This window comes from Ixodes scapularis, unplaced genomic scaffold (assembly GCF_016920785.2).
Source record: "Ixodes scapularis isolate PalLabHiFi unplaced genomic scaffold, ASM1692078v2 PGA_scaffold12__126_contigs__length_90152505, whole genome shotgun sequence".
Classification (NCBI taxonomy): Eukaryota; Metazoa; Arthropoda; class Arachnida; order Ixodida; family Ixodidae; genus Ixodes; species Ixodes scapularis.
In genome coordinates, this window is record NW_024609838.1 from 75,948,917 (window position 1) to 75,975,682 (window position 26,766).

The 26,766-nt window shown below is 46.2% G+C and overlaps 2 protein-coding genes across 2 annotated transcripts in view; both read right to left on the bottom strand.

The window, feature by feature from the left end:
* LOC115323718 (collagen alpha-1(I) chain) overlaps positions 1–5,844 on the bottom strand; it is a 115,006-nt gene extending 109,162 nt beyond the window's left edge. Inside the window, 1 exon segment of the mRNA XM_042289576.1 lies at positions 5,224–5,844. Within this exon segment, the coding sequence (XP_042145510.1) occupies positions 5,224–5,248 (25 nt within the window). The 5' untranslated portion in view covers positions 5,249–5,844.
* Positions 5,845–14,521: 8,677 nt separating this feature from the next.
* LOC8027600 (pollen-specific leucine-rich repeat extensin-like protein 1) lies at positions 14,522–26,158 on the bottom strand. The gene is made up of 6 exons (XM_029984083.3): positions 25,673–26,158; positions 21,363–21,762; positions 19,370–19,490; positions 18,161–18,232; positions 16,834–16,890; positions 14,522–14,605 (listed from the first exon to the last, which is right to left on the bottom strand). Exons 1-6 carry the CDS (start codon positions 26,054–26,056, stop codon positions 14,596–14,598), a joined length of 1,044 nt encoding a protein of 347 aa, XP_029839943.2. The 5' UTR covers positions 26,057–26,158; the 3' UTR covers positions 14,522–14,595.
* Between the last annotated feature and the right edge of the window lie 608 nt (positions 26,159–26,766).

A 26,766-nucleotide genomic window follows, 5' to 3' on the forward strand; every position in this document is an offset into this window, starting at 1 on the left:
CGCCTCGTCTCAAACATCTCAAACTGAATGGCTGTCTGCTCCGTTCCTGAAGCAAGGCAGCACAGTGTGCACTGAAAGAACTGCATCGCCGCAAATATATGAACCTCACGCGCAACTCTGCAAACCTTTCATTGCGCGTCCCCCAGATTAATTAATGGGGTAATCTTGTTACTTCTTTAGGCAATTAAAAAAAACTACAGTCAAATACCGGGGAAGCACCCACCCTACTTTCACTGAAAACTGGGTTAATCTAGGGTAGACATGGGCACCTGTCCGGTCAAATCGGTAAAAACCAAAATGGCGGCCAATAAAGAGCTTTGAAGGCAGGGGGAACGGAATTAGAGAAAGCATGTTTAATTTTACATGATATCCCCATCGTTGCTGCTGGCAAGGTGAACGTTTTCGGCTGATGCCACCCAGCGCCTTGGAGAGGGTGGGTGCTTAACGTATATTTTGCAAAAATCCCAAGTTTAGGAAATGTTAACACTGGGATTTCTTTCTTTCAAAGTGGGCACTTCCAGGGTATTTTACGATAGCAATAACAATTTTGGGGCAACCTTAATTGCTCATTTCACCGCAGTTAAGGCTAAAGCAACTCCGTACTTCTTAACTGCTTCCTTTCGTCGTACACAAAATGGAACAAAAAGAACAGCATGGAGTAGGCAACAGAACTTTAAGAAATCTGAGATTTTGAGCTACCGGTATTATGATTATTTATATTTAAATATACAAACAATGTACAACTTTGAGCCACAATCGGGAAACATTGAAAATTAATTGTAAAATAGCACACTTAGTTTCCGAGCAACCGTTGAACAGATTTAATGCTTTTCAACCGATTGGAACCAAATGCTTTTTTGTTCAAGCAACATGCACAAGGCTGACCTTTAGTAACCTGATGTTTGATCTCGTTTCGCTAGTCCTCCATGACAAATGATTTGCCCAAGTCATTTTATTTATTGTGACCCATTCTGCCTCCGAACCAAGTTCCACTTGCTACCAAATGCTTTTTCATGCTTATTTACCTTTGGGGTCATTCACTGGCAGCAAGGCACTCCCTACATCTCACTCTTTAGTCATGCCTAAACAATATCCGAGACAAAACATGATGTTTTAGTTCGGCTTTTGAAATACTGTACTCGCGAGGTTATGCGACAGCTGATCGCTTGCATGAAAGAAAAACTGAGGGTGTTAAACAGACTTTCTATGCAAAGGCTACATACACAATATTACAACACAATCTGACGTTAACTTTAAACGTCAAGGTCGTATCACATTCATTACCACGTGGGAGTTGTTTTAGATGTTTGAAGGAACAGTGTCAAAGGAATTCTGAAGAACTTTCTTACTTTGACCAACTATACTCGGGGTCAACTTTTTGTGACAATGCAGCCAAAGCTATAGGCGATAATATCCTTGCCCACTTTGGGCGTTATCGAAGCTGAGAACGCGCTCTCTTCCCTTGTTCTCTTATGCCACAGAAAGTAGCACTTAAAAAATATATCTTTTGACGTTTACTAAACTTGCAGCAGGTTACAGGTATCCGTGCTTGTTCGGATTCACTGACAAAAAGAAAACATTTATGAAGGTCATATTTCTCTTTCGCACTTAACTGCCATTTTATTTTCCCTGAAATCAACCGATCAGGTACGTAACATGTTTAGTGTCAATGACAGAAGCCTTTTAACTGAAAACAGTAAAAGAAAGGTTATCACTCAGAGGTAATCAACCTTTGCTGGTTCACTAGTTGTCAAGCCCCTTATCTAATAGGCAGCACAATAAAACAAGAACACGTAGCCAATAGCCGCCCGAGAACTCGATGGATTACGCGACATATTCAATGCCCTCACAGTGACACAATCACACGAGGAAGGGAACATCCAGCCAGTTATCTGTAGTCTCCTTGTTTTCAGGTGGAGGCAGGTTGGTTCATGACTAAATCGAGAAAACAGCACAAAGAACACAAAGAAGAGTAAAAGAAGTGGACAAGACGGGACGAGCGCTGCGCTCGTCCACTTCTTCTACTCGTCTGTGTTTTTTGCGCTGTTTTCTCAACGTAGCCCTTGTTTTCACACTGAAAACGTAGCTTCGAAATTCATTTTTTCCTTTTTTTTTTTTTTTCAGGCGACGGCTTAGTTTACGCACTCCGTAGGAGAGAAATGAAACCCCCAGGAACCCTTCGTCATTCTGACATTAGGTAGAGAAACTCCTTTTTGATGATTGGCATTCATCAGTACCACCTCCTGGCTTACCTATACTCTGTTTCATACTTAGTGTGCAATGCTGTCAAAGCTACTGGCACGAGCATGGGGCTTGATCTCGTTGATCATTTGCACGCATTCTCGCGCAAACAAAGCCATTCATGAAGCCACACGCTCGCACCAGTAGATTTGACAGCATTGCACACTAAGTAGGAAACGGAGTATACAGAGGCATGTTTTATATATATATATACTTCCCAGGTGGCACGTGATGAGTGTCAATTAAGGCTGACTCACACGCTTGCGACTGGACTGCTTACGACCGTGTGCCTTAAGACCTCTTACAACGAGAGGATACACTGGCGCCATCTGTCGGGTGGCTGTGCGGCAGAACACGGGGCCACCCCAGCCGCTGCCTCAATGAGGCGGAGAGGGTGGAGGCGACAAAGCGTTGTCTCGAAAGGGGGGAAAAGTGCCACCCTGCTGCCGAGAAATCCGAGGCCGGAGCTCGCCGAACCCCAATGAGCCGGGACAAAGCACAGCCCGCCCACCTCAAAAACTTTAATTGAAAAGCGGCACTGACTTGTGTGGGCAGCCAAGGCGGACAAACGAGCCACTTGAAAGTTAAGCCAAGCCAGACCGTCATGAACTACGGACGAAGAAGTGGATACACATACGTTTGGTGTCTTTTCACTTTTTCTTTTACCCATGTGATATCGACGACAGACTTTTATTATTTATCTTAAAACGCGCCCGCAACGTTTTCTCGGGAGCGACTGCCCTGATGCAAAAGGGATTTGGTGCTACTCAATACCGAACGAACACTAGACAATTGCGTATATTTCCTTTTTCTTTCACGCATCTTTCCTTCTCGTTTGGCTGAAAATCTTTCGCCATAAATGACCCTTTCTCATTAATGGTGTTTACATTTGATCTCAAAAATACCAAAAAACCTTCACTCTAGTGAAATGCTGTTCGAGGGTCACCTCATATATGGCGCCAGTGTGCCAGCAGGTTTGCTCGTCGTAAGAGATTACAAGAACTGGGTATTAAGCAAACGCAAATGTGTGAACGGGCCACTTGTATCTCAGATTACTGTCGCTGTCCAAGCTCGGCATGTCTCGGAAAAACTGGCACCATCACCAGCTAACACCCCAAGTCTCAGTAACGTTTACTCGGGGGATTGTTAGGAGTCCGGAATTCCCCACAGATCCTTAGAGTATGGAATCCTGTCGATTTGAGAGCAACGAAGCTTTAAAATATGTTGGGCCAGGTGGCAATGACGAGAAAAGACCCCCGCCCCCTTTCCCACGTATCATTCCAAATCGGAGCTTGGCAGCATCCAGTTTTCCTCGGCTGGGCATGGCTTCTTAACGTCAGTGCTGCCATTTCCACCTCTGCAGTGTATCAGCAGTAAAAAGTGCAGATTGTGAAGTCGATTACTTCTTGTCTTGCTCGTCATGCTGTCGATTTCCTCCTCAATCGGACGTCAATTTGACTGAAATGCTCGGAAAGTTAGATGGCTAAAGAAGAGTTTGTCTTACATCTCCACAATAATGTTGCTGTTATAAGCACTGCGTCTATTTACTTGCTAGAGTGAGCGACGAGATGAAATCGGCATGGAGGCCTTCCGGTTGTCCCCACCTCCAGCGCAAGCTCCCTCATTCGGTAGCCCTTGGGCGTCTCCTGAGCTTCAAACACACATGTGCAGCCAAAACACGGAGGAAGACGAGTATGTGCTAGAGGCCAAGCACCCCACCCTTCTCTTTTCGTCAGCGACTCTAGTAGGCGAGACATTCCATCCGCCATGATGGTACACCCAACGCATGAAAAGCTGGCCTGTCAACAAAGCAAAAAAGCAGACATAAAAGCCCCGGGAACGTTCTAAGAAGGACTACTTACACCAAGGAGTATGTCTCAATTCGATTCACTCTGCAACATAGTTGGCTTACGTCGGATAAGTGAAGACGCAGGTTGGTGGCCAGCAGACGGAACGTTCCCACCACCCTGACGGATCGCTCGACAAAAAACGTTGCTCGCCACCGAAAATAACCGGAAAATGTAACGGGAATTGCGGGAATGCTTTGTCTGCCGCAGATGTGTCCCAATTTGAATCAGTCTGGCGCACCGCTGAGGAAGACGCCTTCCACGATGGTCCACCTGGCGCAAAACCTCGTCTGTCAGCACAATGATGGAAACACGCAGAAAAATCTCAAGGACGTCGTAAGGGGGCCTGTGTAGTTGTGCAGCTGTGTCCCAATTTCGGGGTAATTCTGTCTACTCGCTGCACCATTTGTTCTGTCACAACTGGGGGGCACGTTACGTTACCAAGCTTGTCGTTCTATGCAGACGACAGGGCGCGCATTCACGTCCCTTTAGGTTTCAGCCGTCCGCTAAAGGGCATAAACATGCTAACCGCAATAGCTGCCACAAAGAACATCATATGCAACGACCAGTGTGCACCTGAGCCGCTGTAGTGTTTGAAGGTGTTGCCTATCTTGTGAATCTTCGATTCCCATCTCAATAATCGTCATTCTTCGCCAACCAAGCATCAAACGTCGGGTTTGATCGCAACACGATTGAGGTGACAAGTGCTGTTGACAAGTGCTGTTTGTGCGGGCGGTTGGGTAGAACCAGATTGAACGAGAGAAAACGTTCTGCAACAAACAGCAGAAAGATAAAAGGGAATTCGGGCTTCGTACGCGCGGCTAGAGCGTTTTCTTTCGAGGAGGGGTATTTAACCAGAATCGCGGAAGGCTGGCTAGCTCGCTCCCGAAATTTTTGCCGAAGCTGTTAGCAGCGGACCAACGAACCAACAGATTACGAGGGTCCGACAGGAGCGAACCGGTAAGCCCGTCGTCGTGAGCTCCGCGCAGGGGATCAACTAAGGTGCGCGTTCACAAAAACGCCAGCCAGAAATTAAAAAAACGAAAGAAAAAAAACAGGGGGAAACCGCCACCATTGTGATCAATCTAAAACAGGGGGGAGGGGAGAAAGGGAAAGAGGGTTCACTAGTGCTGACCTTGTGTTTTGAACTTCCTTGGCATCTTCTCCCAAAATCACCTGAAGACGGTGAAGAGTTTCTGCGTTGAATCACTGATCGGAACCTCCATGTTTGATCAGTCATGTTGTTGCCATGTGATCGGGACCGCGCGCGTTGGTTGGAGGAGGGGGGGATTGCGATGGCTCGAGCGGAGAGCGTGTGTCCGCAAGAACGGATGGCGCGAACTCAGCCACACATCGGAGCAGGGGGGGTCCCCCAGCCCCCGTCCGGGTCTTCGGTGGGGGTCCCGCTCAAGCACGGCGCACTCGGCGCGGCCGCGACGGGCACCGCGATGCACCAACACGCACAAATCCGAACGTATCCAGCGGAGGAATTCTATCCATGGCGGCGGCCGCAGAGCCGCTCTCGTCGTCGCACCACACTCCACGGACGTGGTCGCTGATCGCGCGGAGGCGATGCTCTCATCGCTGCTGGCCCGGCGATCGCTCGGTCACCTCGTCGGACGCCGACGTGCACCGCCGAGGACGCGCACACACGGAGCGGCGGACATTGCGAAGCATTCCCCCCACGAGGGCCGAGAATTTTCGGGTTCGCTGCTTTTTTAGGCCTACCGTCGCTGCTGCTGGGGCTCCCCTTCTTACCTGAGCGCAGGCAAAAGAAAGCCGCTTTTCTGGCGTCGCGGCGCGCCGCGGCATCGTGGCGCCATCTAGGGGGCGTCCTCGCGAACTGGGACGAGACGCCGCTTTTGTTTTTGGTGTTGTCATGGCTGCCAAGTGACCGGTTTCGGAATCGCTCTCGCTTGCTGTATTCCAGCAACTGGAGCAAGCGTTTGTTGCCCTCGTTTCAATTATTGTCGCTACCTATCGCCCTTAAAAATTTTAATGGTTTCTTAGCTAAAACACGGTGTAATAATGGTACTGACCTTCCGTTTGATACGACATCGGGTGTCTCGTCTGCTAGTGTTTGAGCGCGACAGTCTACTGAGCAGTCAGAAAGACGTTTCTGGTTGAGGAGCAGGCGAGTGTACCATTTCGTACAGCGAAGATCGCACTTCATCGAAGAGTGCGATTATCGGTTTTTCATAGTTTTTCACTACGCGCAAAGAGACTGGTGGTGGCCGGCGACACTAAACTGTGACGTCATATTGGTCAAGCGGAACACGAGGGTGTAATAGTAACCTGGAAATATAAAAACTACAATACCATACAACATTTGGGATCACGCGACACCTATTATAACAATGAACAGCCTGTGGAGACAACAGTTAGTTCTAAAATTTGGTTCGGACCATTTGTCAGGGGACACTGACACACAGGTCAAGAACGAAGTAGAGACTCCTCCGATCTCTTCCCACTTAGCAGAGTGAACGCTGGAGTGGAGTCGACCTCCTCTCCAGCGTTCGCTCTGCTGAAGTAGAAAGGGGTGGGAGGAGCTTCCACTTCGTTCTTGACCTGTCACCGACTATAGTAACACTATGACGTCGGTGCAAAGGGCAGCATTGTTAGACAGAATGCTCACTACAGAAACTGGCAGTTTGTTTGTATCCCGTGTGCTTTTGAAAAAAAAAAAAAAAAAGGTTCTCAAAGGATTGGTTTTGCAATAGAATTCTTTTACCTCATTAAAGTGATCCCTCCGTTGCAAATTCATGATGTAGATGATGAACGTAGCTCGCTCTTTCAATATCAGTTTTACCGTGAAATATGTTATGAAACAATTTGAGTCGGACTTCCCAGGAGTGTCTCAAATCAGCCTTTAGGATTGCATCGTTAGACCCATAATTCTAGAAGTTTAAATGCTAGCACACGGTTAAAAATAGAAAAACACAATATCATTATACTCCGCGATAACTTTTCTTGGCAATGCAGTGGAAGGTACAGGCCTGCGTTCCCTCTCCCATCTTAAATGTATGCGGGCTATCCCCCTCTCCCCGGCAATGGGGAAAGGAGGAGAGACCGAGCACACGCAAAATGGGAAAGGGAACGCACGCCTGTACCTTCCACTGCATTGCCAAGAAAAGTCGCGGAGTATACAAACTACAGTGAACACTTATCTGATTTTTAGTGACGTAGCCAGGGGGACGGGCTTACGAGACTTCAGCCCCCCACGAGCTCCCAAAGTCCCCTGTTGGACATCCCAAGCGTCCTCTTAAACATCCCCCCTGGCTATGTTACTGTTTGAGATACGGATGTTGTCATTTAATTTCAAGGAGGTTCCATGATGTTGGCCAGCAAGGAAGACTTCTCTCGTATTCACCTCGAGAACAGTAGTAAAAAACCTCACTCCTCAGTGGGCATTCCTAATTTCTCCCTTTACGTGGCGAGTTAAATGTAGCTGCATTTTAGAGTAGATATGTATTATTTTATCGAGGTGCGCGTTTCAGACGCCAAAAACATTGCTTCTTCTCCCGACAACCAAATCTTGTGAGAACTACTTTGCACGGCGTATGAACAATGCGCAAAACTTGCTTTTTTTCTCGAGGTGAAAACGCATTGGCATTCACCATCAACATAGCCGTTTTCTTTCTTTGCACAAATCTGTTGCAACATTGCAGTCTATGCAGTTCTAGGGTGTGCTTTACAGGTGAGCACTCACACAGTTAGTGGCTGTAACAGATACATGGACTTTATTATTTTTGAAAGTGGTAGCTTTATAGGCCCAACCACAGTCAAGCTCATGACTTCAAGGTCACGTAATACCCTTGGTGGAAGCTCAAGGTCGCGTAATCACGGTCACGTAAGCTTGTAGGTGCCGGTAGCTGAAGCGCATGTGATCCGATGTCCTTGAAGTCGTCCTAGAGGTCATCCTTAAATTGTCCTCAATGTGCACACGGCATACTACAACCATTTCCTTTCCAAATTGTTTTCAGTATTGACGTTCCTGTATAGCTACCACATTTCATTGTGTTTGATTGAATGAATGTGCGTATAATTTTCCTTAATTCCATATATTTAACTCATCATTGAATCTGAAACATTTCCTGCCGCTTGGAAAAGCTCCGTTGATGTTGATTGCATAAGCCTGGCAATCGATCCATGGTTAACCATCAGCTCGTCTCCCCTCTCTGTAGTTTGTCAAAAGTATATAAAACTGTCCTGCAAACCAGCCTCTATGCATATTTTTGTTGGAAGATTATTCCTGATCAACATGGTTTCATGAAAGGCCGCTCTGCAGAAACAAACCTATGTCCCTTCCCGAGTCAAGTAGTACCATCCTTACACAGCGGATGCCGTGGACTTCGGTATAACCAAAGCTTTTGATAAAGTAAACCATCGACTACCATTCAGTAAACTTTCTATAGTCCACTGCAACTCAAGAAGGTAGGGCGAAGAAAAAGAAGGCCGGGGAGGAGGAAGCAAGTGGAACGCTCAAGAGAGGAGGTTTCCCCCTTCTCCAGCGTTCTGTCTGCTTCCTCCTCCCCGGCCTTCCTTTCCCTCACCCTACCTTCTTGAGTTGCAACGGACTATAGTTACGGTCTGTCCACAAAGCACTGTCGTCTGTTCAAGAGCTATCTATCTTATCGAGCAACTAACTCAAGTGTAATTCAACGTAAATTAATTTGTGTATTGTTTGATCATCTTCATCCGAATTATTTCTGCAGTTACGAAAGGATTTGTGACCTCATGAAATCGGACGTGTCGCACAACAGGATCCGTGTATTGATGCCTCTGTACAAGAACGTTAATGGTACAATTGATTCACCAGTGCTACTAAGTCAAGTCCACTTGTGCATTCCTCGTAGCTCTAGTAGACTTCACTGCTTGTTTCATCCTTCAGATTTATATCACTCAGCACCCATGACACACCTTCAATTGACGAATAAAAACAGGTATATGGGACTGTTAGCCTAGATATTTTTGATGAAGAGCATAAATTTAGAAAGTGCGTTACTATCACTGTTTTGTCCTAACTTTCCATTTTTTTATTGTGTCCAAACAATTTAACTATCTGACATTGATAAGTGCACCACTAAGGTGTGGAGCTGTTTGTGGGTTACTCAAAATAAATTAATTAATTAATAAAAAGAGGCATGTTAAAGATGTATATAGAGACTTTAAAAGTGCTATTTTATAAAATGACTGAAATCCTTCAAAATCACGACAAATTACTTAGTGATTCTAAATTACATGACATGAGGTGTCACTTGTCTTTTCAAACTGCTTTCTTCAGCAATGCCTACTTTGGCTTCAACCTTTCACTCTTGAAGGCCCACAGGCAGAACCACAAAAGGCACATCATGGACAGAATCACACAAATAAAACCGTCACATTTTAATTTTAAAAAACACACGCACAACCACTAACTGTCTTGACAAACTGTCCACTAGAGATCTGGCTTGCAAGACCTCGAAAGACACTTTTTATTTTGTTGCCTCCTCATGGCCCGGAATGTTTGTTTCACCTGAAAATAGGGACAGAATGTTATTAACATGGCACCTCGTGGTTTGCACGTCCAACCAACCTGGTAGCAGTAATGATCCAATGGGGGATTGCGACGGGAAGAAAAGGATTACAATACCAAAGAGGAGGTTCGAAGGTTGGTGGAAAAGTTTCAGAGAAGCGCGATAACACACAAAATTGGTCGATTGAACTTTTAAAGATGGGGAATTTATGGCAGAATTTAAAGCGGAGGAGTGTGAGCTGTCATTTGGCTGGATAGCCCAAGCTACCACCCGACACAAAGGACTCATCCATCCCATCCACCCATTCATTGTGTTAAAGGAAGCTCAAGATGATTTTAAACACTTGTTTTTCATCACAAACACTAACTTCGACTGCGAGATTTCTAGATATTTTTCTATTGACTTCTAGAAAAGAAAAGGCTTCACATTTCTCGTTTCATTGTCTAAATAGCAGAACGGTTGCCACCATGATGCAGAAGTTGACCGATTGCTGCAGAAAGCTCTTCAGCAGCAATGGATGCAGCTAAAGTCACTGGATCGTGAGAGAGTAATGCCAAGCTTCTCGTTTGGTCACCGTTTCGGTCCATGGAACTAGCAGTTGCTGCTTGACCTCTCGATTCTTGGTGAGCTTATCTAAATTCGCAATGACAGGTTTATAACAACGTCTCTTGTATACCGAGATTTCATTATCCACACACCGACGAAGCGAGTGCACATAATTGCACCGCCACTACATGGTGGCGGAACTTGGTGGCATTGAAAAATATTTTCCAGTCTTAAAATATGCAAAAGCAATCATTGTAATATGCCTGTGAAGATAAGCATGGTTGATAAGTTGATTGCATACACAGTACTGAGGACGCTTATATTGGTGAGGAACGATTTCTGTACGATGAAGCTCCATAGCGATCTTGGCACGGCTAGTTCAGGACGGCCCTGTCGAAGTTATGGAAGAACCGAAATGGCAGTCGTTATGGATGGCAACAGAGACTATGTAATCAGTCAATCGCCTTGTGAGGTTTTGGTCATCTGTATCTTAGTATCTGTGTGTGTCTGGCTAGCAGGCAGGGAAGACAATAGCACTCATTTCTCAGGATCCAGTGACCTTAGGTGCAGATAAAGAACTGACCACGCAACATAAATATTATAATACTATATTGTCTTTTTTTTTTTTTTTTTGTCATCACAATTTTATTTTTTCATCATGGCAGCTTTCACCGAGACAGTATTTAGACACGGTACAGCTGGCAATACAGTGATAGGAGCCATTTTGCTCCTTTCAGGCTCTGTGAAGGACTGCTGCGCAAGATTCGAGTTTGCTAGTTTGAGTGGCGTATGGGTCCGCTTTGGCATTTGTGCCATTGTAGCCTATTGCTGAGAAACACTTCACTTGATCTGTTGCATTTTTTTTTTTTCAGCAGTCTGATCAACTCATTACCTGAGAAAATTGTGATATCAAACTTTATTGTGCTTTCATCATTCAACTGTGTGTACTTTTCTTTTCATGTACCCAGAAAGCAAGGTGGAGAACAAAAATCATAACTTAAATCAGATTTAAAGTGGGCCTTTACTATGATTTTAATTAAATCTTTCCTGCAAAACAAATCCCCAAAATAGGTTTTATTTACCGATTCTCTATCATTTGATGCTTTCTGTGTGCATTTGTTTTGTACTAAAATTAAATAGTCACTAATCGAGAAAGGTTTATATCAGGCTGAACACGAGCAGAAAGCACTTCTCAGAAAATCGGAGCATCGAGCTTTCTTGCTACATTCCACTTGGTTCGTCTGTTGTGTCACATCCAAGCAAATCGGTGCAAAGGAAAGAAATAAAAACTAAAAAAGTGATGTCTTATTGTAAGCACTCTAGAGTATGAAAGAAATGCAGAGCTTCTAACTAGATAAATCAAGTGGGTTTTGTCCTAGTATGCTAGGTTTACATAAAAAGACAATTAAACTGTACTATATAAATTTACAGTAATTCTTCCACGTTGTTTTCTGTGATCCAGGGGATTAATCGATACCGCCTAGAACACAGGGCCTGCGCGTTTCGCCCTCTAAACGTTATCACTAGAACCCGCAGGAGCACCAACCTCTGCTACATCGTCTGCTACACTGTCTGCTACATCGTGTGCTTCGGTGCTCATACTCAGAACGGTGCTCATTCTCAGAACGAGCTCACATAATTTGGTTGGTAAGACCAGCAATCTCGATGGTGGCCCGCTGCAAATGAACTTTGGAAGCTCGCACTCAGCTCGCGCTCAAGAGTCGCGCAGGCAGCTGTGGTCGCTAGTGAACGCGACGTAGTTGTGACGCGGCCCGTCGAGCCTCGGCCTGTTTGCCGCCCGGGGCGGGTCGGGGATCTACTAATCAAACGTTGTGCGCAAGCTTCGTCTTCTAACTGGTATAGGATTAATCCATCAATCCGCAATGTCTAAAAATGCATGTAGTGATAAAGAATCGCTATTTTCTAGCTACAGCTATTTAAATCAAATTAATCGGATTAAAATCAAATAAATCTGATCTAAATCAAATAAATCTGACATATTCTATTTGTATTAGGATTTCTTTATACCTGGTTAGAAAGCGTATATGCCCTCTCCTATCATAGTCCCATTAGGGACTGACAGTATCGGGCGTCCCAAGTAGTACAGGGTGTCCCGTTGGAAAATAAACCGGAAAAATCTGTGCCTGCACGTACAAAGCTCAAACTTTCACCGAATGTGCACTGAGCAGGTCAGCTTTACCGTGGAAAATTTCTAGGCATACGTCTCCTTTCGTTTCAAGCAAAACATGTCCGCAGACAGTATGACATATGTGACCCGACCGTCATGCAAGGAATAAATTGGCTGCACAGACTATTGCTGGTTGTGTATGAATTGCGATAGCATTTGTCTAGGACAACTCCACGGACGACGTCCCAGAGGACGACATCAAAGACGACGTCTAGGCCGACCTCAAGGACGAAGTCAAGGATGACGTCCTAGAGGACAATGTCTAGGACAGCCTCTAAGGCGATCACAAGAACGACGTCCTAGAGTATGATGTCAAAGGCTACGTTTACATGGATGCGACTGCAGCGCATCGGATTCAGTTAACGAATCGAATCGGTCCATGTAAACAACTCGAATCGGATCGGATCCGATCGGATCCGATCCGCTGGGACGGGGTGGTTTGAGATGGTCAATCCGAATCGAGACTCTCCATGTATACGCTAAAGGATCGGATCGAGTGCTCGAGCGAGGGATTACGGGAGCTTATCTTTGCATGCCGCTAGGCAAACCGGACACCTCGGAAACAATCTGAAGGTCACGAGGTTTGCGTTGTGATCCTTCGACACGAGGTGCCGCTACTGGTCGATCCGAATCCATGTAAACGTAGTGGTTGAAGTGGATCCGATTTGCTAACTGGATCCAATGCGCTGCTGTCGCATCCATGTAAACGTAGCCAAAGACGACTTCTAGGACGACCTGTAGGATGACGTCAAGGTCGCCAGGTCCTTCAAAGGGTTCACGAATGTGAAGGAGCGTCAGCTGAAATGGTCTACTGCGCGTACCTACTGCACTTTAGGAAGTCGGAAAATCCAAGAAATCCGGGAAAGGGGGGGGGGGGGGGGGGGGGGTGTTAGCTAAAGAATGCTATCGCATTAAAACTTGCCGAAGTCAAGGTTGGGCATGTTCGCAAACGACAGAGTAAGGACGCTATTTACTTGTAGTGCCATCTCCCGATAGGTGCAACGAGCGGACGACGTACTCTGTTGTCTGCTCGCTGTGCCTCTTGGGAGATGGCACCAAGAGTAAATAGCGTCGCTTACTCGGTCATCTGCCAACGCACCCAAGCTTGACTTCGGCAGGTTTTTTTACTCTCAATTTTTACAAAAAGATAACTATGCCTTTTATGTCATAATGTCAGTCCCTGTATGTTGGAACATGGTACAATGCAGGGTTGCCAAAAGGCCTTGCGATGCTTTACAGAGAGGGAAATTCGTTTCCAAGTTGCTTTATTTTAAGCCCATGACACAGTTCCTATCCAATTGTTTTTGGGAAAAAATATATCCAAAGCAATGAAATGACATATCTTAATTCTATGGTATGTAAAACAAAGTCGGGAGACAAGGTTGTGGAGTGGAAGGACACGCATGTTTGTAGCATAATAAATAATTATTCGTCAATATTAATTATTTATACTGTAAAAAACTTGATTTTCATCACCACCTATTTTTTGCAAATTTCACGACTCACGTAATAATGCAAAATATAGATCCCGCAAATATGTTTCCCTATGGCAAGAAATATGCAGTGTATACCATCCAAATAAAAAAGAGAAATGGGGCCCGTGAAATATTTCTGAAAATCACATTTGCCTGAATTCGTGAAATATTGAGCCCGTGAAAATACCGCCATTTTTAGTGATTAATTAGAGAGACTCGCTAAATTTAGCGACCACACGACGGTTTTCCGTGCTTTCGTAACGTTCAGGCCGGTTCCCAAACTTGCAACTGCTTACCCTTTACGACCTTTTGTGATCTCGACAAGAAAACACACCGTCTATCGGGTAGCCATAGAACAGTCGGGATTTCTGTATATTCGATACTTTTTCAAGCATCTTTCTTTCTTTCTTGGCTCGAGAAACTTTTGACAACGTTATAAACAACCATTTCACGTAGATGGTATGTATATTTGATCCGGCAAATACTGAAAAACCTCCGCTTTAGTGAAATGCAGTTCCAGGGTCGCCTCACAGATCGTGCCAGCGTGTTCCCTCGTCGTAAAAGACAGCAGGAGCTTGATCCTAAGCAAATGCAAGTGTGCGAACAGATCTTTACATTGATCTCATGAAAGCCAGCCTTTTAAAACTGGCTCTGCGTTAAAAACGTGCCTAGTCGAGGTACGGCGCGCAACTAAATAGTAACATACGTACCTAACGTAGAGCCTCGGGCTCCTCCGAGACCTCTTTGGGATGACCACGGGCTCGAGCACGCTGGGACGGGGCTTAATCAGTGCTGTTGTAGGGCGTAAAAAACAAAATGATTTGCGTTCACGCGAGTGACACCCTCCAGCATGCAACACACAAGAAAGGTTGTGACAGAAAAGTGACAAAGTTACGCTACTACTGTATTTTATGGGCTATAGTCCGCACGTCAAATTTGGGGTAAAAAATAAGTTTTTGCTTAAATAGTCCGTATGCCCCGCATAGTCCGCACTGGCGCTTAGTTGACATGAAAATCTTCTCATACACGGCACACCTAGACAAATGTCTACTTTTTTAGCTCACAAAGAAGCTTGTATTATACATAAATCATCTATAACATGCTCTTTCATTCACAAAATCTGTCATGTCTCGTCGTAATTAACGATATTGAAAAACAACTTTCCTGTTAAGTATGCACGCGTAGATGGTCCGCACAGCCTAAAATTTCAACTTATAAACATGCATACTTAGCGGACTATAGCCCGGAAATTACGGTACTAGTGTTGAAGCGCTACGTCCAGTCGGCAGCCGATAAGCTACTCCTTGATCTTGAAAAGCTACTTAGTATACATATACAAGCTTCGCAAGTTTTAGGACGCTCGTATAATTAAACAAATCAATTGCGTCGGTTTTCAGAAAGAAAAGGAAAGGAGAAAGCCAGTGACATCGAGGACATTTGGAAATATGGCCCCTTCACTTCACAAGTGTGGTCTGCAAATAAAATTAAAACTTAATAAACAAAATCTTCATTATTAAGAAAACTTAAGAAACAAGATCTTAGTTCTAAATGAAAACTTAAGAAACAAGCTATTTGTTTTCAACAAAAACTTAAGAACCAAACTCGCACATAATTAAAACTTACTTACTCCTCGATCCCCTCAAAAAATTTAAGAAACCAAGTGTTCATTCACAATTAAAACTTAAGAAACAAAACTCAAAATTGACAAGGAAGCCTTCAGAATCAAACACATCAAATACAATGACAACTCAAGAACCAAAGTAATTGTTATAAAAAGGTGCCCACTCAAAACAAGATAACTGTGTGAAACTGGAGGATGGACGCTCCTTAGGTCCCCAATATGTAAAGATATGTCCTTTGTGTAGGGTGACCATATTCTTCAAGGTAGAAAACGGGACATCCCACCGGACAGGGGGGGGGGGGGGGGGGTTGTAAGACTGAGATTGAGAGAAAACATTTAATCAAATTGCAATTAATGAAATAACTGCTATCATTTCAAAACGTTACCATATTGCACTAACCCCTAGGGTCTAGGAAACAGCCATACTGCTTCGTGTCTTTCCTTGGTGTGAACGTATTTTGCCGACGACGGAAGTTTCCTAAGCAGTACTTTATCCTGCAAGACTCGGTTGTAAAAGTCTGCGCACTTATATATATATATAAAAAAAAGCATGCCCCGAAAACGGGACATGATTCTTTATTGGGACAAAAAGACGAGACGGCAGAAGCGGACCTCAAAAACGGGACTGTCCCGGCCAGAACGGGACGTCTGGTCACCCTACCTTTGTGTATTTTACAAACGCTACAAAATTGAGAAGCGGGCACTTATCGTGGAATGGGCGGATGCTCAGCATTTTGCGGTAGTCACACAAGTCAGTTGTCTCGGATTCTATGTTTTGCGTGGCATGACCCCTTTGCCGTAAAGACCGGTGTGGCACCAGCGAAGCGTCTTCCCGACGCACCAATTCGGGGAGACGCATTCCAGGGGTTCGGTTTTGGTCAAGGTGAAAGCGAGAGCGTAATCGGCTGCCGACTGGACGTAGTGCAACAGCATGCGCATAATCAACCAACGAGACATCTTTGACCCGACCAGGAGTTCACAATCGAACAATATTTTCGTGAGAACGTCTCGCCAACCTACAAATAGCAAGAGAGGTCTTGCGGCCTCCTGTATGCCTGTCCCTAATACTTCTCCGTCCACCGGTCGTAGTCGCAACGTGAAATAGCGGACAATCACAATTTTGGCCTGCGTCCCACCTCACTTTGCCGACGCACTCGGTTCAAAGCGGGCCATCATTAACTTTTTTTCCAGTCTGTTGGCAGTCGATGTGCGGTGCTTTCAATTGTTTCATTCTCGTCTGCGAACATCCCTTCAAAGCAGACAAACCGCATTCTTAGCTCGCGTTAGCAGACGAACCGACGAGTGCTATCGTCACTCGCTCCAATTGAGGCAAATTAGATCTCGCTCTCGCGGTGACCGAAGTCAGACCCCGCGCGTCACGAGACGGGTGCGAACTCACAGATCTTCTTCCGACTCGTCCGGAAAGTAGGTGGCATCCCTGTCGGATCGTTCAGACCTGGGAAAGAAAGCAACAATGAGACAGCTGTCGGATAGACTCGTCCAACACGGTGTTCCAACACCGCATAATGCCTGCTTTTCCGGCGACGTTACTGGACGCAGGAATAAAGACCCCCCCCCCAATCCGTCGAGAAATATGCAGACAAAAATGTGCCTTCCAAGACAAATTTGCAACCGATACAGACTGAATAAACGATAATAAAAATATATGTGGTACTCCAAGTAGAGCAAATGCAAAGTAAAAAGAAAAGGAAGCATTCTCATTTTGTTCAAACTCGCAGCCCGTGCTAACGACTACACTTTGGCAGCGATAACCGCCGAAAATTCTAAAATTTTATTTTTTTTCTCGCTATTTCAGTGATTACCTAATTTCAGCCACGTACAACATACTCACGGGGGCCCAGTTAAAAGACCCACGGCATGAAAGAAATAATGAAAGAGTGGCCGTTAGCCGAACTCTGTACGCGTAATGTTTCACAAGTAACTTCTCGCAGGAATATCGAGTTCATTTTGAATCCCCAGGAAACAACAAGGAAAACTCGAAGGGCTGGGTGACAACTGTCACGTGCAAAAAGAGTGAAGTTACGCGGACGCTGACGACCAGAAGCCGCAGTGCGGCCTCCCCAGCCTCGATTCTTCGTCATATATAGGGCGTTTCGGGGCATTATGTTTTTCCCCGATCGGCTGTTTCTCGGCGTCGGATGACAGATTGGTGTTCGTCGGGGCTTGTGCCGGAGAAAACAGCGGCAAAGGATTCTGTGCGACCCGAATACGTACTCGTACTGTGTCCCGGTACAGGAAAAAAAGCGAGATAAGGGCCGTAGTTTCCCAAGAAAAAAGCGGCCCCGCAGACCGTGCTCGGGCCGCGTTCGGGGTCGACGCAAAAAAAGCTTTCTTCCCGGGAAGCTTGGATTCCTCTTACTCGAGGATAACTTCAATTAGGTGCCCTTTGGTTTTCCGAGATTTCAATTAAACTGTCTCGAAGGTTACTTCTCGAGGGTTTGTCGGCACTTACCAAAGGCACGGAACCCTAGTTATAGTAACAAGAGATGGCCAAACGTGGAACTTTTGCACTTCATCTCGGTATTTCACGTTACCAGGCATACCCTTCTTTCCCCCCCCCCCCCCCCCCCGAGTCTCCAAAGCGCGCAGAGTGAGATTTTGGAGCGGCAAATCCAAAATGAAAGTGCGAGCCTATAAATTTGAGAAAGAGCTGGGCACTCCATTAAGATTTAAATGTACCGCCCGTATGTACCATCCATACTCACTCCGATTCCTCCTCCTCAGGTTCCGACTCGGTTTCGGTCTCCGACTCTGTCTCAGTCTCGGTCTCCGGCCTCCTGGGAAGATGCCACTCGAATAAGCTTCTGGATCGCCGACGTTACGACCAAAGTTTGCGGAGGGGAAGAGGAGGCGGTTCGGAGCTAAAGAATGTGCCGCAAGTTCGGCAGCCCGTGGATAAGCTCAATTTGCACATTCAGATGTCGGGAGTTCGACTTGCACCTCTGCCAGTTGCCAAGCATCGATGAAGACGGGCATCGTGCCGGCATCAGTTCGTGTCCCACATGTTGGTGTAATTGCTATGACACGAGACGCGTCGCATACCACGGGTCGGCGATTGTATGTCATTGCTCGAGTTTCCTCCTTCGCGGCGAAGGCACGATTCACCACAAAGACAAATTGACAAATTGACTGTTTTTCACGGCTACGAGCCATTGAAGCCTATCCCACATGGTGAACGTGTGATGTGGACTTCGGGAAGGCTGCGGGAAATGAACCGATTTCGGCACGATGCCTCTCTCTATCGATTGTACCCTTGTGGGATGAATACAGCATTTGCACCCAACTAGCCAATGCTCCGAGTTTGCTGGACCTTAGAGCAAACACTACTAGTCAAACTCTCTTAATTCAAGCTAGAGGATAATTCAAACTAACATGCAGGTCCCATCCTATGTGTCTCTATGGAAGGAAACTCCCGGTAATTCAAACTTTGCTTTATTCAAACGAATTTTCGGTCCCCCTCGATTTCCAATTAACGAGATTCGACTGTAGTTAAGTACAAATGCTATCATCACCATCCCACGGATGTACAACTTCGGTTTGGCCTGCAAATCGAAAAATTTGTATCCTAACATAAATATTCAACACTCATTTCCAGACATGCCTGTCTTATAATTAAACATGCTCATTCAATTAGAAGTGAATAATCATTATGTCAACTACAATTTCTCGCTAAATAGAATGTCAGTTTATGTAATTCTGTATAATTTCATGCCCTTATATTCTATACTCCCTTATGCCTTGGCCGACAAAGGTCAACCGGCAGTATTCTTCAAATAAATAAATATGTAAATGAACCACACATATTAAAAAGCATAAATTTTGCATGCCAGCGTCAAAAGTTGTCGGTCTCTTCGCTGCGATTTTCACTCTTTAATGCAACCCTTTAAAAAAAGAAAAACAAAGCTGGTGCATACTCATTTGGCTGGGGAAATAGGTGGTGAAAAATAGGACTTTTGGACGTTCGACCAGAAAATCCCTTAGGCCCCCACGGACGTCGCACTTTCCATGTCTTTTCAGGTGGCAATGTATTCATACCTGGAAAAAAAAAAAAAGCAGCAGTGATAAACAAAAAAAAAAACACGACAAAGCCAGGGATGAAAGGGCAAAAGCACGGACAGGCTGGTGAACTAATTTTGTAAGACAAACAGAGATAAGGATGTATGAAAAAGATTGTATGTGGTTGTCTTTTTTATTTTAGTTTTCCCAGTCTCTAGAATTTTTAAATCAAAATAATACTCAATAAAAAAGTCTTTACTACATGTCTTTTTTATTAGGGGTCTAGTATGTTGGCAAATAACGAAAAACGGCCACACCAAAGCATTGCCATTGGTGCAGCCTCGCTCACCACAGGGGATGGACTAAGGGTGCACAATAACAGATGCATTGACCAACTCTCACTACGGCTTTGATCAGAGTGAAGGCCACTTATCTGGAAAGGATTTACCCAAAAATATTAATCCGTTACAGTGAAGAGTTACCACCAAAGTAATCGAAATGCATTACTTCCCTAAAGGCAATTGCTTAGATTGATTATAAGGCTTTTGTTTTCCCCTCAGTCCCCTTGTCCCCCATGGAAGAGCAGACAACACGTATCTACGACCTCGGTGGTCCCTTCGCAGCGCTTTGCCTCGAGATCTGTACGGTGGCAACTACCGGTACAACCTGGAAAGCTTGAACGATCGTTTTTACAATTCCGTTTGCCGCCATTACTAGGCCTGTTGGTTTATCTTCTCGACTCTACACAGTATGCCAATAGGACCCTTCTCCACAAACTCCTACAAAGATTAAATCAAACTCCGTATTTGTTACCCTATTATCAGACCCTTTGTATAGTAGTGAAAGGCTGGTTCATATATTGCGTTTGACTGACCAGCTGCAGTAGGATCACTCGCGGTTGCTTACACCAAGGCTGCCTAGACAAGATGACAGACAAATGCCATTTATTGGGTATCTTTCCTCACCTCCAGCCTGCATAGGTGCACTTCCTGATCTGTTATATGGTTCATTTTTTTTATTGCAGGCTCGAAATACCTCTGACAAGATTATAAGTGACCATTTTTTTCGTAAACAGTGCGTGCTGCATCCACGCATTGCCTCGTCATGTTCCTTATGCGATTGTTCATGCGCAACAGAGTGCCTGTCCATCGTACGTGTCCTCTTATTTGTCCCAGTGTTTTGTGCGCTTCTTTTTTTACGATGAATCAGTACCAACAAGCCCAGCTTCCAACCTTGCCGCCCCATTATCACCTGGGCTCTGGCTAGATAACCCACAGCAGCACAGCTGTTACTTCCCTTTGTTCTTCGTTGCTGCACTCGACGTTTTGAGCACGCGTCAATAAAGGTAGTATGCCCTGCCACCGGCCAACATCCACCCGTTCTTACCCGAAGATATAACGGCGTTTTGATCTAACCGCGCAAAGACCGCAGAACCTTGGGTCTAGTTCAGGACCGGGAATGTTCATGGCCGGGACCATTCGAGATGGCGCCAGTGCATTACATCGTCGATAGTGAGCCTGGATTTCAGAGTGTTTCCAAGTGCCCGATCGGCGTCGGGTGGTTCGTGGGCCACGTTTGCTATACGAGCTGCAAAGAGGCGACCAACGTCGATTGCCTTTCCTCCTCGCCACACGCAAAAGCAATGCATGCGCACTAGCAACCAATCTGCCCGGAAGGCGCCTGCCATTAAATTGTAAAGGCTCTCCGCGGTTTGAGCCAGTCCCTCTCTCAAATCTAGGCTCTCTACTCGTCGTAACACAGTCAAAGGCAAATGTGTAAACCGGCCTTTACCGTGTTTGGCACGCACGAAATTTGGTTCGTGTTGTGTTCTACGACCACGGTCAATCGTTCGATCGATCGATTACGATTGCCACATCGGCGCCCTGTCGAAAAGTATTCTGCAAGCCTTACCCACACTCTTCCTCCAGAAGCAGGTCTGCGTCGTCTTGTGTTGCAGGGCCGCCCTGACATTGGACTGAGTTCCTACATTCTTCACGTATAGTCGACTGCAGGTCAGCAAGGGGCGCGGACTGTCCAAGTCTCTGGAGACCACCACGGGTGGCACTGGAGGCACCACAGGTGGCGCTGGAGGCACCACGGGTGGCGCTGGAGAAACCACTGGTGGCACTAGAAGCACCACGGGTGGCGCTGGAGGCACCACGGGTGGCGCTGGAGGCACCACGGGTGGCGCTGGAGGCACCACGGGTGGCGCTGGAGGCACCACAGGTGGCGCTGGAGGCACTCTTGGTCGAGATGGAGGCGCTTTCAATGGAGCGGGTGGATTCAACGACTGCAGCGCCTGCGTCACGAGCTGCAACGATAAATAAAGTTTTGCAAGAACTGCAACCTTGTCGAGCGAAGTAAATTCTTTTAGAGCAAGGGTCAGCAGCTCAGTCCGTCTCTGCATCGTGGCGAATCGGCCCACTACAAAGAGGTTGCCGACCCGTTCTAGGGTGTAGCTGTTTCGTGGAATCCTTTCTCGACTTTATTTGAGAAGTCTGAAATCGTATCCGTCTTCTGCGTACGTAATGTTATGAATATTTAAATCGTAGACCTCGCTGTAGTTGAGTAGCTCTTGGCCAATAGTTGCACTTTTTGCACGGTCAAATGGACAGAACCTTCTACACAGTCAAGTTGACGGCATTTTAACGCAGAATCTATTACATGGCAGCTTCTAGCAGTTTGTTGTTTCGCAGCCCCATTACGGTAGACCTGACACCAGTGCTGCGTTTGGCTGCAACCTGTATCCTCCCGGAAGCCACAGCACTTGTATCCAATCTCTGCCCCTCTTCCGGCTAATGAATTAACCCATTAAGTGCCAGTTCCTTTTTTTAAAAAGCAACCTAAAAATGCCATATATTTTTATTAAGGAGTTTTAGTCCTCTAGTATAACCGATAAAATTTCAAAAGTTTATAACGCAAAAATCAGCGGCAGCGAAAAAAAAAGGCGGCAACTAAAACAAGTGCTACCATCTACGATCAGCGCCGCAAACCACTCGGACGAGCTAGGCTCGTCCGTGGTATTGAGGGCTACAAGAAAAACCACTGGACAAGCCGAGCTCGTCCATGGCATTTTTAAGCAGAAAGCGGCCGACGAGCTCAGCTGTCCAAGGCACTTAAAGGTTAAAGAGTCTGGCGGCCTCCTTAACACCCATTTGCGCAGCAGCGTTTGACTACCTCGTGTTGGCTTCGTTCGAAACCTTAATCGAGTAGATCCAATTTACTCCCGGGGGTCATATCACACGATGACGGAGATACAGCGACACTTAAAGGGGCCCTGCAATCATATTTAAGCATCTACCTTTTTTGCGGTTTCCACGTTTCTTGGGGTTCAGGCAAGCCAGCGAGCACGGAGGAAGTAACTTATCAGTGTGTCATATTTTAACCGGACGACGCGGAAACCTCTTCCACTTTCGAGGCCGAATTGCAGGTGCCGAAAGCGCGCGGTATGTGATATCTTTCGTCCTGGACTTACTACTGGTAAGAGCCGCTAAAACTTTCTTTTTAGTCGAAATACAAAATATAAGTGGCGCGAGCCGTTTGAATCATTTATAAAAGTAACTTTTGTTCAGTATTTTAGATAGGAAAAGGCAGTATTTTAGATCGGAAAAGAAACAAATGCAGTTCATGAAGTACGGAAACAAGAAATAACCCGTCGACATACCCACCACCAAGCGGTGGAAAAGGCGGCGCCTACTAGGAAGGTGTAGTGGGATCAGGCACCGACGAGCAGCAAGCGTAGAAAGGTCCCGGATGTACGCAGCGGCGCTGCGGTCGTGTACTGGCTCGAGGATCCGAGCGTTCCGAAGGCCTTTGCGAGCAGGTTTGGCCGTTTGGCGGTATGGCAGTGCGAAGTGGCTCCCGTTCTGAACTGATCTTTACCCCGTGTTTGCTGTCGTTTGTGGCCAATGAAGTGTCATGCCGAATTAGTGTTTAATCGCACAGCAAATGAAATGCGAGCCGCCCTGGCTGCTTGCTTCATACAGCCTATCCAGAACATGCTTTGACGGCGCCCTCTCGAGCCGTCGACATGAAGTGCGGCAGCCATGAGCGCTCGCTGAGCTCACTACACCTCCTCTAGTTCACGGTCACTCAAGCGACTAAGGACGTCATGAAGGAGGTTATTTTTTGCTTGTTTTTTTCATTTTAATTTGCCTATAACTTTAAAAATAAAGCGAAATTCAAGAAAAGATAAGTTTAATTAGGTTACTACGTTCAGTGCGCTAAGGCTTGGTGCAAATTAAAAACCAGTAAAAAAGTCCTTGCAGGGCCCCTTTAAGTATGTTTTTGAGGATCAAGGTACAAAACCTTCACTCTGGAGTCGGACCAGAACATGCCCCAAGTGATTTTGAGTTGCAGGTACTTCCTTCCGCACCTCGTACGCCGCGTGCCGAGCTACTCCCCAAATCAGTTGCCAAGATTCGCGCGAAACACGGATGTCTGGCAACCCACAGTCCCAACTTGACGTAAGTTCTTGCACACAGTGAAACGGTACTCTGGTCATGGGCTTTTACGTAAGTGTCAAGCGGACGCACACACACATATGGTGGGAGGGTGTGCAAAGAGTGAGGGAAGAGAGCAAGCACGTGCTCCAACAAAAGTGGGGAGCCATGACACGTGAGTGGCGAAGTTGGCGACACGCGAGGTTGCCATGTGGAGGAACGGGGTTCGAATCCCATTCGACAGAGATCTCTTTTTTATAATTCTTGCGGAAATCTCCAGCCCGCTCTCGGTCGTCAGCAAGCGTTCTGGTTGGGAACAATCCTAAACGTATTACTTGCATAAAGTCGGCGGTAACGTGCAACTGAGGGCCAGTCGCCCTCCCGTAACCGACGCAAGATGCATTGCACCTTTCTCTTTAAGTTTGTGGGTGCAAGTTAGCCTCATTAAACATTTTTTTACGTACTATATTCGTCCCCCGTTTTTCATATGTGACAATAGTAGTCAAAACTGGGGCATGTGAATACAAAAAAATTTTAACTTTGAATTCCTTTCCTGCCCGAGTGCTAGCTTTGATGTGCCTTTCTTTCGCAGATGCTGCGCACGACAATGTTTGTGCTGCTGGGGCATAAAATGCATAGCAAGGTCCTCTGTGCAATGTATCACCGAGAAGCAGTGCACAGTTCCTTCTGTACCACCACTGCCTTTGTTACGGTAGTGTAGAATTTTCTCTTATCAGTGAAATTTCGTATGCCTAATGGGATTGGTGAAGCTTTCCCATTTTAAGTCGGCAATCAATCACGTGCCTCACCGATCGAGACTTCCATATTTGTTGCCGTTGTAAGAAAAACCTAAACATTGAGTCTCGTATAGCATCAGACATTCATGTGACACTAGTAAAGATCTTTTGCGAGTAAATTGGTTTTCTGTACAATTTTTTACAGCGATAATCATTAGTACCCCCTTCACCCCTTTGGGCAAAATCAGGCTGAGCCTGCAATGACGCTTTCGCTTTTCTCATCGCCATCGCCCTTCACTTTGTTCTCGTTTGCATTGAAAGGTTCATAGTATGACGGAGTTGCCCCTAGAACAACCATGTCATCTATCGCAAGGCGCGCTATTGGGCTATTGCTCCCTAATCGCTTTCACTTCGGGCTTCTGGAACATCCTGCGATGCCTCTACTTGGCGCTCGTTCCCTTCTCTCCCCTCGGACACGACCAGGCCATGCAAGATTCGCTCTTTGTGCGAGAAGCGGGAAACATGGCAGTGAAGATTGAGGGCTGCACCGGGAACAGCAAATGGCGCAGGACCCCGACTATTACCCACAAGAGGCAGCATGCAAGTGCCTCTCACACATCTCCCAAGGCACATCTAAGCTCTTAAAATAAATATTCTGAGACACCACTCAACGACGCAGCAGCTGCTGCTGTCGATCGCAGCACAATTAATTTGTGTAATCGTTTGCAACTTTTTTACAACAGTACATTTCACAGGGTGAACCAGTACTGGTATGATTAATGTCTTGTATTTGCAGGCCACCATAGCGCACGATCAGATGGAGCATCATTTACTAATCGACGACAGCTCGTCTGTACCGTTTGCTACAGCGCCTACGAGTGGGCACAGCTATGGCGGCCAGCGTTTCGCGACGTAGCGACTGCGGGCTGAAAACGGACTCAGTTTCGGTTTTGCCTTATCGGAGCTTCGCGTTATCTCCGGCAAGATTGTTTTGTGTCAGCCTTCCGCGATGACATAGCGAAAGATCCGAATGCGACTCAACCTCTTGTCTCCTCTCGCTCTCGAGGTTCCGGCGGCGCTCTTTGTTGTGCTCGAAGATGCTGGGCACGGCGTCGGGCTTGAGCTTGGACTTGGCGCTGCGGCTGGAGAAGCCGAACCGTGCCCTGAGCTGCGCCGACAAGTCGAAGCAGTCGTCCGAGAAATGCTCCGAACACAGCTTCGCACTGTGCAGCCTCGCATCCACAGTGCTCGCATCTTCTTTCAACGGCGAGTCATCGCGCCGCACGGCGGCTATCCACTGCTGCCGCAGGCTTTCGTTTTTTGGGAAGGCAAAGAACTTCACATCCGCGCCCACCACCTCTCTTCCGCGACGTCTGCTATTCGGACAGCCAATGACGCTGCAAATGAACGCTTTCCGCATTATCATCGGGTCAGGTGGTTGTTCGCTTGTTGACGGGTGCAAGCTATGCAAGCGGTAAAATTCATCGCGCCAAGCTGGCCAAGCCCAAGCCGTCAAGTTTCAAGCGAGGACGAAATCAAACGCGACGAACTCCTTTGAGTGGATGGATAAATGAATGGAACAGGCCTTTTATTTGGGCGGCGGCTTGCGCCACCTTACCGAAGATTTTATTTCAACAATTAACTATTTAAATTTAATAAATAAACAGTTAATTTAAGTATTTCGAGAATATACTTCCACATCCAGAATTAGTCAAGCACGCTGGAGATCCCGTATCGCTGCTAACGTGACGTCATTCAAAGAGCGCTCCGATAACCACCAGAGAAGAGGGGAAGAGAGAGCTCCCTTCTCATTAGAGCACTATATAGGCTCCTTGCACAGGACGTCATTTCCGTTGCCCTCCAAAGAAGAGGGGAAGAAGGAGCTCCCCTCTTATCAGGACCCTCCTTTGTACCTCCCGGATTTGTACAGGCGTCGCTATTCTCCCCCCCAGAAGATTATAGAAGATTAACCTGTCACTCAAAATTCTTACAAAAGCAGCTTCCCTCTCCTCCTCTTACTTGGTGTTCAAAAGTGTGCGATGTGACGTCAGTGCAAGGAGCCTATAGCTCCTCTATATAGTGCTCTACTTCTCATGAGGATCAGAGCCGTATATGGGGAGAGTTTGGTCAGTCTAT

What these genes read in the sequence shown, in the direction of transcription:
- LOC8027600 (XM_029984083.3), bottom strand. Translation starts at nt 26,056, where the DNA reads ATGATAATGCGGAAAGCGTTCATTTGCAGCGTCATTGGCTGTCCGAAT. An exon ending in CTTCTGGAGGAAGAGTGTGG is followed by an intron (nt 19,491 to 21,362) that starts GTAAGGCTTGCA and finishes TTTTTTTTCCAG; the next exon opens with GTATGAATACATTGCCACCT. An exon ending in CCTGAGGAGGAGGAATCGGA is followed by an intron (nt 16,891 to 18,160) that starts GTGAGTATGGAT and finishes TTTCTTTCCCAG; the next exon opens with GTCTGAACGATCCGACAGGG.